The 12,044-nt window shown below is 33.2% G+C and overlaps 1 protein-coding gene across 1 annotated transcript in view; it reads left to right on the top strand.

Annotated features, from left to right (window-relative positions):
- Positions 1 to 11,404, top strand: part of msk (importin-7 msk) — a 43,847-nt gene extending 32,443 nt beyond the window's left edge. Inside the window, exons 10-13 of the mRNA XM_072529502.1 lie at positions 4,588 to 4,791; positions 8,127 to 8,387; positions 10,659 to 10,802; positions 10,931 to 11,404. Coding sequence (XP_072385603.1) covers positions 4,588 to 4,791; positions 8,127 to 8,387; positions 10,659 to 10,802; positions 10,931 to 10,992 — 671 coding nt within the window. The 3' untranslated portion in view covers positions 10,993 to 11,404. The remainder of the gene's footprint in view (positions 1 to 4,587; positions 4,792 to 8,126; positions 8,388 to 10,658; positions 10,803 to 10,930) is intronic.
- The last annotated feature ends 640 nt before the right edge of the window (positions 11,405 to 12,044 follow it).

The following is a 12,044-nucleotide window of genomic DNA, read 5'->3' as shown; positions in this document are numbered from 1 at the left end:
GTAATGGCAGGTTTTCGTGATATTGTCTTACATATACCAAAGAGACACAAAGTACTTACCAAATTGAGAAAAATTAAACTGGGTAATAAAAAATATAGTCAATAATATTCTTTTATTTTCAACTTTAACACCTCATACTTAAGAGGTTCTGGAACTGTTTTCTTGTGGCATCTTCTTCTTACGATGCCTATCCGTTCCGGATGTTGGCGATCAACATGGCTATCCTAACTTTGCTTGCTGCTATTCTGAATAGTCCGGTTGTCCATGTATTAAACCACTTTCTCAGGTTTTGAAGCCAAGATATTCTTCTCCCTGGTCCTCTCTTTCCAAATACCTTGCCCTGAAGAATGAGTTGCAATAAGCCGTATCTCTGTTCATTCCTCATAACATGCCAAGATATTCTAGTTTGCGCTCTTTGATGGTGTTAATAATCTCGCATTCCTTGCCAATTCTACGTAGGACCTCAACATTAGTCACACGATCCACCCATGAAATTCTTAAAATACGTCTGTAACACCACATCTCGAATGCCTCGAGTTTTCTTAAAGAAGCTTCGGAAAGTGTCCAGGCCTCTACTCCGTATAATAACGTAGAAAGTACATAGCATCTAATGAGAGAGATTTTGGTAGCAACGACTTCTGAAAAGAGACTTCATCATTATGAACGCCGATCTCGCTTTTCCTATGCGTTGTTTTATTTCACAGGAGTGATCCCATTGGCTGTTAATGTTGGTACCAAGGTATGTGTAGCTGTCCACTCTGTCAATTGGATGTTGGTTAACCAAAAGCTGTGTATTTAATATTTCGCGCTTACTGACTACCATGTACTTTGTTTTCTTCGTATTAAGATCAAGTCCGTGTTCTCTACTTATGTCTGATATACGCGACATTATTCTTTGCAAACCGTCCAGACTATCTGCAAAAACTACTGCGTCGTCGGCATATCTAATGTTGTTTAGACGTATTCCGTTGACTAATACGCCTTCTTGTAGTTCGCCTAGCGCTTGCTCGAAGATATATTCAGAGTATATATTAAATAACACCGGGGACAGAATGCATCCTTGCCTCATTCCTCTATCTATGGAGACTGCCTCTGTCAATTGGTCATCCACCTTAATATTGGCTGTTTGGTTGTAATATAAATTATAGATGATTCTTAAGTCCTCATCTAACCCCACTTCTTTCAAGATGTTTATAAGTTTATCATGCTTTACTCTATCAAATGCCTTTTTGTAGTCGATAAAACAAATATACACATCACAGTTAACATCCCTGCATCTTTGCATAAGCACTTGGACAGCGAATAGAGCCTCTCAGTTGCCTAAGGAATCGCGGAATCCAAACTGCGTCCATGATACTTGTTCTTCGCATTTTTTATATATTCTGCTGTGTATCACTTTCAAGAACGTTTCTTGTGGCATGTTTAAGTTAAATATTGTATTGATATTATATGGGATTAAACCACAATGTATTGTAATAAAAATTACATTTTACGTTATCTTTTTTACGTTTCGACTTCTCATTCCGGAAATCGTTTTCAAGAAGATTTTTTTAAAATAAGGAGCTATTATTATAACCCGTTGTCGTTTATTAATTAGGGCTTTGTTTTGCCAATTGACAGGTGACATATTTGGCCTCGATGTCGTAGGCGAATAGCCATGTGTTTAGTTGAAAATTCTTAGGATGATATTATGCCCTTAAGATGATATCAAATTCTGATTTTTGTGTGTAAATGTATTTGTATGTTTATATTTTATGACTAATAGTAGATGATGTGTCTCTGACCTATTAATCGATGTTTTTATTTTTTTCTACGTGTTTTGGATACTTTCTGTATGGTAAGCATGGGCTCTTCTGGGATGATCATGGAAACGTCTTCGAGTGTCTTTGGAGCATTATTTCCTGTGATTTAGTTTACAAACCATCTCGAACCTTTTGAGGCGTCTTCCTAATGATCGGCATATAGTTGATTTGTCTATAAAAACTATTTCTTCTTCTTTTTATGTTGATATGACTCTGTCTGATTTACAATGTGCCTTCAGTAAGTTGTCGTTCAATCGTTTATGCGGTCTTCCTACTGATCGTCTTCCTATTTGGGAACCGTCTCTTGCTGTCATTACTACTCTATTTGATGTCGTTTTTCTTATATGATCGTTCCATTCTATTGTTCTATTTCTTACCTAGTTCTTGATGTTTTCCACCTTGCATATATGTCGTATATCTGTACTTCTAGGTCCGTCCCATAGTGTTTTACTATCAATTTTTCATCAAGAAGTGTTTTCATCTCTACTGTTTCTAACATCTTTTTGTCTTCTCTGTGTCAGGTCGTGTTTCTGCCGCATATGTCATTATTGGTCTGATGACTGTTTTGTAAATTCTGCCTTTTATTTCATTTTCGATGTTTTTATTTCTCCATATTGTTTCATTCAGCCAGCCTGCGGCTCTGTTTGCTCTATTCTCTTGATCTTCCACTTCCATTTCGATCTTTCCGTAGCTATATAATGTAATGCCTAGATATTTTACCTAAAAACCTTAAAAACCATTTAATCAATCTATTTCTATCCATTATTTTCATATGCTCATACCAGAAATAGAAATGACGTCATTTTCTCCTACAACTAAGTGTCGTGATTTCCGCATATAATTCTGATTTCTTCATTTCTTACTCTATCCCTGAGAGTCTGGCTAGTTATGATGCTCAGTCTTCATCTCATACAATTATCTGTATCGAAATTTTTAGTTTGTTAAAAATTATTTTTGCTCCCAAATCATTTAGTTCGCTTACATTTATCAGGTTTGTATAGAGCTTTAGGTATATCAGTTATTGGTTGGTTGGCTTAAAGTGTTATATGCAATATATAGCCACATGCATTCGTTGTTACTCTTCATATTTTTAACTGTCCAACATTAAGTTCCGTGCATCATAGCTGGTTTGTAGCAGTTTTATAGAATTTTCTCTTCAAGCTTCATTGGAATTTTTCTGTCACACAACGCACCACTCGCTTCCTCCACCTCGCCCATCCATCCCTAATTCTACTGCATGTATCTCCATTCTATTTCCCCATTACACTATAATACACTGTGTAATTAAAAAAATGCTGTAATTTAAAAAGGTAATTTTTATAAATATATAAACAAATTGAATCGACTGTCAAAGGGTTATAAGTTTCTCATGAATATGAAATCATTTTCTGTTCGCACTTTACATGTATACTTTGAAAAAAACGAGGTTGTGCGCTACTTACTCGTGAACAAAAATTGCTCTAGAGTTTTCTGAAATTTTCAAGAAAACTTTTTTGATGTTAAATTTTAATGTAGAATTGGTTAAAAACGGAGATTCAAAACTCAGATTTGTAAAGAAAAAAAATACCCGACGAGTAGCACACAATTTTTTTTAATCGTCATTTTGTATAGGTATAGTCAAAATTAAGAGTTCGGATACATCTAATATATTGTGTCAAAATTAAAAATATATTTAAGCCGAGTCTTGATATCCCCTTCTTTTTCTTTGAGCACCGTGATCAAATTAGGCTTGGGTAGCTTCCATGACTATTTGCCGATATTGTTCTCGATCTTGCGAGGCATGTAACAATCCATCTGCTGATAAACCAGTCCATTGACGGAGGTTTCGGAGCCATGAATATTTCTTCCTACCAATTCCACTTTTTCCCTCAATGTTTCCGCAGAGTATTAATTGTAGTATTCAGTATCTGCTCCCTCTACTTAGATTCCCCATTAGATGAGGTTTTAGTTTCGAGTAGGAGTCAATGTGTTCCCTTAAAGTAAATCTTTTAACATCGACATTGTATCGCTTTACTTTACAATTTTAAACATTTAAAATGTAATGTAAACATTAACTGTTTTATGATGGGGTTATTAAGTAAGTTTACTCTTAAGTTTACTTTGTTTTAATGATGGTTTTATAAGACTGAAAATGTTTTTAACAATTTCAATCCGTTCAATCCAATTAAACGCATTATACCGATTACGTTCGAAGTATTTACATATGGAAAGTTTTTTAAACTACTGTGATATACAGCCAAAGCCAACCACTGGTTAAGTTTTTGTGATTTGATGTTTGAAACTTTATGTTTCGTCAAATACTTCTCCAGGTATTTTAGCATCCTTCTTCTAAGTTATGTATCTAAAATAATCTTCATATGTGTTTCTCAAAACTGAATCTGTTTGTTGGCAAATTCGTTCACGATTTTCTTTTTATTTCTTAACATTTTACATACTTTTCTCTATGCTACTTATAAATCTTAAGATTGTGTATAGAGCTTTTGTGATGATAAGATTGTGTATTGATTCCAAATTACATTTCTCAATGTATATCGGCTTGCTTTTAAATTTTGTAGATTTTCTTAAAACTATTCTTGCAAGCAGAGGATTATGATCTAGACCAACATTAGCTGAGGTTAGTGGTTCTACGTCTTGAATGTCTGTAGAGTTTACTTTATTTTGTTTGTTATTATAATAATTGATGGTATATTTTTTATATTCAATTTTGCTTTTCTTAATCTATAATTTATGTAATATTATAGTTCTTTTATGTTTTATTGCATTAAATTTCTTTTTTGTTATTTAGGTATTCACGATAGAAAATTATGCGTATTAGGATTATGTACATTAATATCGATGCCAAACAAGCCCCCAGTATTGATCGAAGTAGCTCCGAAAGTGGTACCATCTCTGATATTGCTATTCGAAGGACTTAAGAGAGCTTATGCAGCTAAAGCTGCAGAAGCTGCCGAAGAAGAGGAAAGCGAAAGTTCCGACGGGGAATTAGAAGGTAAAACATTTTTTCTGCTTCTGCATTTTTCAAACATATCTATCTGCTTAAAGCACGTTTAAAAACTGTTCCGTGGAAATATTAGTGGTAGTCTGTGAATAAAAACTTTACAAATATTTCCGAATGAGCCAATTTGATTCAGTACAAAATAAACACATCTACTTGATATTCTTCTTTCTTATCTTTTCAGAGGTTCTTCATATATATTTGTTTATACATAGGGACTCTGCTCTATATCTGTAGTTAGTTTATTTACACACATACAGTAGAATCCCGATTATCCGTTTGCGGATTATCCGGGCTGTTGGTTATCCGTGCTGTGATTTCCCATTATTCAAATTGCGTTTTTGAGGTTTTATCGAAATAGGGTCACTTTAAATCACTAGGAAAATCTCGTATACGCCTTGCATACGCATTACGCGTCTCTAGACGCATACTGTGTCCTTGTTTTCAAAATAGAGCAACCAGTGTTAAACGCCAGAGAAGTGTTTTAAGGTTTAAACAAAAACTAGAGATTTTAAACAGAAGTGAAATGGATGAAAATTTCTCATCATGATCACGAATCTATGAAGCGATGTTAATAAAAACAAAGTGAAGCTACAAAATTTCATATCTCAGTCTGACGCTTTTAAAAACACATCCAGTGGTTGGTTACATCGACTCAAAAAACGTAAGGTGATTCGTGAGCTTACTGTTCGAGGTGAAAAGCTCAGTGCCAACGTAGAAGCAATGGTGGAATTTTGCTACGAACTGCAGACCATAATTACAGAAAAAAAATTTAACCAACTTTCTCAAATTTATAACACTGACGAAACAGTACATTGGCGAGCAATACCTACAAAAACCTTATCAGCAAATAGTGAGATGAGTGCACCAGGGTATGAAAACAGGAACCGGATAGCAGTGTTGTGCCAATACGTCTGGCAGCCATAGACTGAAGATGACAGTGATTGGAAAGTCAAAAAATCCTCGCGTTTTTAATAACATGAAATCGCAGAATCTCCCAATTCACTATTCGGCGCTTAGCCGAATAAGTCGCTTCTTATGGATAATGCTGGTGCTACTAACTAACTGTATTATTGTCCAACGCCGATGAGTTTAAAGAAATGGATGAAACCTAGGTTGTGACGTGGACACAGTGTGAAAAAAATGAGGCAGGTTATCAGCTCCTCAAAAACTACGATATTGTCGAACTAATTTTGAATTAGTCCAGCACATGACAACCCGGATTCATCCGAAAATGAGAGTCAAGATGAAGCAAAGTTTAGAACGGTTTCATTTAAAAGAGTAACTAACCAGAAGGCTGAGGAAGCTGACTATGTTTTATTGGATTATGTTGAGCAACCAGAACCTTCAGACCTCGATATTTTGAACTTACGCAGAATACCGTGCAATACCAACAAAGTCCAAAGTGACAGGACCTTTTTTTAAAGCAAAGCTACCTAAAATATATATCCGATTTATGTAAATCCAAGTTAATCTACATACCTATGTAGTTTTTATTTTCCGTTATGTGTATGTATGTACATATGTGCATATATAAGAAAAATGTTCTGATTATCTGTACTTTTCAGTTATCCGTGCCGTATTATTAACCATATTCATTAATAATTTTGAAAGAAACGAAAATGCATAAAACTCTTTTGCAAAATTAAGCAAATTTCTCAGTAGGACTTAAACTGGATCTGGTTACCGATATTAAAAGAAAAAAAGATTCAATTCCAGTTTTAAACCACCTTTAGCCGAAAAAATTGGCTATTGGTCATTGAAACAGTCACGTGTCAGATAAAAAAATATAATTCTTAATAAGCAAGGCATTGTTAAAAACGCTAATAGAAATACACAGAAACGTGCCAACACAGTGAGAATATTCTTTCCGACAATGCGGGTCATTATCGGCACGTATCTAACGAGCATGTTACGCTTAATTTCTGTATATAGTATTTTTCATATAAAAATACGTGCACGTCATTCAAGATTTACGACGTCAGAACCCCCACAGCGTTGCCAAAACATCAGAATAGTTAGTAAGTGAGGAATTTTTAAAATGTCAACTATTTGTCAAACTATATTAACAGTAAATACACTTAGTTTTAAAATTACTGCAACACACTAAAATACATAAGAAAACATTTTAATACCAAATTATATATTCTAAATTTTAAACTTACCCCTTTTAGAGCATTAATAATAAAAACCTCCCGCCATTATTTCTTGTTCAAAATAATCTATCTTACATGAAAGCTTATCAGCTTTCTACAGACTATTTAGTTGTTTTGGCATAGCACAATCACAATACACAACAGTAATTAGTTTTTAACGCTATTAATCTAAATTTAATATGTATTTATAAATACAACTTATTAATATATATTATATTTTGATCAAATTGTGCAAGAAATCAAAACAAACAAAATTCTTACTACAAAAAAGTGGCAACAGTTTATACACTTTTGCCACACGCTGAACTGTCAATAAAATTTGAAGTATTCCCATATCAGTTGCGTACAATTGTCTAATATATTTAATTAAAATTATTATTTTGTGGAATATTAGACTTAAAGAGTTATTTCATAAAATTTATATTATTAATAATAACAAATGTTTTTGGTTATTTAATCAATGTAATTCTAAAATTCCCAATATAATGATGATTACATGTTTCTGATTATTATACCATATTGACGCCTATGAAAGCGGTTCGAGCAGTTCCGTATGGGTTTCATATTATTAGCTCTGTTAGGAAAATTTGAACTCTAACGTTGACGTTCTGGAAATTTTAAATATAAGTGACGCCACTTTCTATAAATTGTGACATGCACGCATTTTTATATGAAAAATACTATAAGTTAATTATTTTTATAGCGATAAAGCACAATGCGTCTTTTGAGCACATTTTCGAGCATTTCATTCACTGTTATACACACTCACTATTTGTTAGTGCACTTGGTTGGAGCAAGATATATTTGTATCGATGCCAAACCAAGGTGCTATATAAAAAATCCTTTATTTGCAACCCATCCTTACGAACGACTAAGGGTGTTACTAAAAAGGATGCACAATTTTTTATAAATATTTTCTTGTGACTTTTTAATAAATTAGCGAAAAAGATTTTTCATATGTTTTATTCTATATACATTAAACAACGTTTGGACGAAGGTTTTGGCAATTTATTACTTTCATATTCCCATGCATTTGTACTTATTGTGAGGATAAATAACATCTTGTGTCAAAGACATTATCTCGAGACAGATATGATCATCTCGCCTTGTGCTACCAGATTTAAAATAGAACAAGTGAAATATGAGATGCAATTACATTTAAATTTTTTTCAGATATTTTAAGTTCTGATGAAGATGAAATAGACGATCAAGGACAGGAGTATCTCGAGAATTTATCAAAGAGAGCAACTACAGCTTTATCTCAGCAAGGCATGAACGTAACGGCCACAATTAATGACATTAATGATACTTCAGACGATGATGATTCCAATTTTGAACCGAATGAAGAAACTGTTTTGGAAACATACACGACACCTTTAGATGAAGAAGACTGCGACGTAGACGAATATCAAGCATTTAAGCAAGTGATGACAGGTAAGATTTTGTTTTATAATATGTCTTCCATAAGAGGAAATGATAGAAAATTCTGTCCTCTCCTTGTACAATGTCCTAATTTGTTAATTTGGTTACCTCGTTTTTCTTGTAGTGGGAATATGGCTTTAGGTTCAACAATATTTAATGCATTAGAATATGTTTATAGCGATAGCGATAAAGTATAATGCGTCTCTTGCGTACATTTTCGAGAGTATTTCATTCACAATTATACTCATTCGCTTTTCATTAGTGCACTTGGTTGGAGCATGATATATTTGTATCGATGCCAAACCAAAGTGCTATATAAAAAATCCTTTATTTGCAACCCATCCTTACGAACGACTAAGGGTGTTACTAAAAAGGATGCACAATGTTTAAATTTATATAAATATTTTGCTTTGACATTTTAATAAATTAACGAAAGTGGTTTTGACAATTTATTGCTTTTATATTCCCTGCGTTTGTACTTACGAGATATAGTTTTATGAGGATGAATAACGTCTTGGTTTCCTTATAAATCATGGTTCATCCATGACATGGTCCTTTAAGCGCTTGGTACATCAAGTGTACACATTAGGTAAACTGATGGATAATATTCACTTCAAACGTTTCTAGATTATTTACAAAACATGTTCAGATATTGTACAATTTTCAGAGTCCGTTTTATAGATCCGACACTGAGCCAAGTGTTCCTGTTTATTTTAAAAGACACACGGAAACTTATTTAGAAAAATAAACGAGTGTAAAGCAACTTCAATTGCAAATATTCAATGGATCTTCCACAAACATTCTTCTTTAGCTTACATATTTTATAAATAATTAAAATTTAATAAGTAATTCACAAATACTAAATTACTTATTGGTATTTACATCCTTTGAAGGAACATGAGCTTCAACCACGCATCTTATCATTTCTGTTCTCAGTGATCGTCCACCGTACCATTCACAATTCCACTTAAATCATCCTCAAAATGTTAGAGAGTTCAGTCGAGACAGCTCAGTCTCAGTTCATCACACTTACCAGTGAACACCATATTTACAACCCATTCCTCATATATCAATTGGATACTTCACGTGTAGAGGAGTAGCAAGAAATGTTAACAGAATTAAAACAAGTATCAGAGAAAGTAGGGCTAAAAGTGAATATTGAGAAAATTAAGGTAATGTTAAATGAAGAAGTGGATATCACTGTTGATGGTAGGAAAGTAGAAGAATATGTTTACTAGGAACATAAAATAAAAGCAAGGGAAACAAAACTATACTGCAGAAGTTACAAGGAAAATAAGAATGACCTGGGTAACAGTAGGTAGACAAAGCTTCATTATAATAGATCCAAAAATTCTAATAAATTTAAGACCAAAGGTTTTTAAAACATGTATCTTTCCTGGTATGACTTGTGGAATACCAACATGACACTTACTAACCAATATCTCAATAGAGTTAGAATACTCAATGATCTATTGAAGAGAACTATCATTGTAAGTGTAAGCTTAAGAGATCATATATGAGAAACAAAGATTATAGCTACGGCAAAATCTAAGTGGAAAAAAGACAAGACATATGGCAAGATAGAGCGAGGAAAGTTGACAAAGATACGACGATTGCTACCAAGAGAACATAAACGAGCCATAGCAAGATCACAAAAAAGATAGAACGACGACGTTAAAAAAAAAGTAGGGAGAAACTGGCACTAGATAGCTCAAAACAGGCGAACATGGAAAACACAAGGGGAGGCCTGTGTCCAAAAGTGGATAAGAAAAGGCTGCTTAAGAAGACTTTCCATCTAAGCCATCTAAGTTAAAAAAAATTGTCCCAATCTCCTAGAACCAAAAATATCGGGATCTTCATTCAAATAGGCAGTTCTCGTTTGTTATAACTCACCTGATTTCATTTTTTTTTAATCCAACGCCCAGCTACCTCAAAACCGTCTCGATGGAAGAAAGTATAGAAGACATTGTCTATTACCCTTTTTACTACTTAATATAAGTTTCTAGATCTCGAGAATATTTTGCGAGGCATGCATACATCTATTTCACATTGCTATTTGGGGTCTCATGTTTTCTTCAATGTCAGGTATTTAAACCGTCATAATAACCCTTTCAAAATTTCCGTTCTCTTGTCTCCAATCGATATATCATTCAATCCTCGATTAAAGAAAAAGTAAATTTGTATCTTTGTACAAGGTCAAGTTGTTGTTTTCAGTTGGGAATATGTTTTAATATACAAATGTCTTATTTAGATATAATTATAACTGAACACCTTATTTTCTAGCTTTGCAAGGTCAAGACCCAGAATGGTATAACGCCTTGACGAATAATCTGAACGAAAGCCAACTGAAATCTTTGGGTGAAGTTTGTGTTTTGGCAGAACAAAGAGCCGCAGCTAGGGAAAGTAAAAGAATCGAACAGCAAGGAGGTAAGCCAACGTTTATTAATATTGACATTAAATTTTGCAACAATGGGAACTATTTCTTACCAATTCCTTTTCCTCTTCTAGTCTGTCGTTTAATTATTAACTGTAGTAATAAGTATTAATTTTTTTAGGTTATATCTTCACTCAACAAGCGGTGCCAACATCTTTTAAATTCGGCGACGGCAACTCATGAATAAATCTGTGTTTAAAAGTAACCTCTCTGTGACTGAATGTAAAATTGACTCTACTGACCAGTGAAGTAGTTATTTGTACAGTTTTATTATATATAAAACAATCTTTTTCATTTTTTGATTAAGTGCCTTTTTATTAGAAATTAAGTATGTACACCCGATTTCAAATTCATTCAAAAGAAACTGGTACTATCTACGCCCCTGGGCAGCAGCGGCTTCATATAATTTTGTACATAGTTTTATTTGTAACCAAAAGCTGGAAAATCACGATGTTGTTCTGTCGTTTGATTCTATTAAGTTTCTCGGTTTATTTTGGATAGATTATTTATCTTTTTGTATGTAAGTATCGTAATTTGATTTATTGATGATTCATTGTTTATAAATTATTGCATTTTAATAAATGTCTTGCTTTCATCAGGGGTTTCCTTCAATTCCCCTCTCCAAACCATATAATATATAGCCCATATGAAATCTAGAAAAATTGGCTGTTGAAAGCCGGAACTTAGGTTTTGTATAAATTTCTGCGGAAAATTGTTTATAACTAGAATTTTGATAATGCTCCAGCTGAAAAATTTGTGGAAAAATAAAGAAAAATTTTAAAAACGAAAATTCTACGTTATATCCTATTTTTTAACTTTTATTCTGTCTCAAAAATTGAACTTGACAGATTTGAATAGAATTAAAATTATTGTTTTCGATAAAATTCCCTTTCAACATATGCCTGTATAATTAGTAAACATGTCGAAACCATATTTAAGCTCAAGCTATGGACGCTGTAAACAAATGCACGTGTTTGTTCAGGGCCGGGCTAGTAAATTAAAGGTACAATATAAAACGTTTTGTGGCTTGTAGAAGTTTGACAAATACAGATTATAGTACACTAATTGACAGAGTTGAATAGAAGTAAAATTATTGTTTTCAATAAAATTTTCTTTTAACATATTTATGCTTGTACACTTTGTAAAAATGTCTAAACCATATTCGACTACTCATCCAAATATACATGTCTTGCAGAAGTCGCAGAAGCATCCACCCAAACTTTTGATTTTGTATG

This window comes from Diabrotica undecimpunctata, chromosome 4, assembly GCF_040954645.1.
Source record: "Diabrotica undecimpunctata isolate CICGRU chromosome 4, icDiaUnde3, whole genome shotgun sequence".
Taxonomy (NCBI): domain Eukaryota; kingdom Metazoa; phylum Arthropoda; class Insecta; order Coleoptera; family Chrysomelidae; genus Diabrotica; species Diabrotica undecimpunctata.
This window is presented reverse-complemented; position numbering and strand designations above follow the sequence as displayed.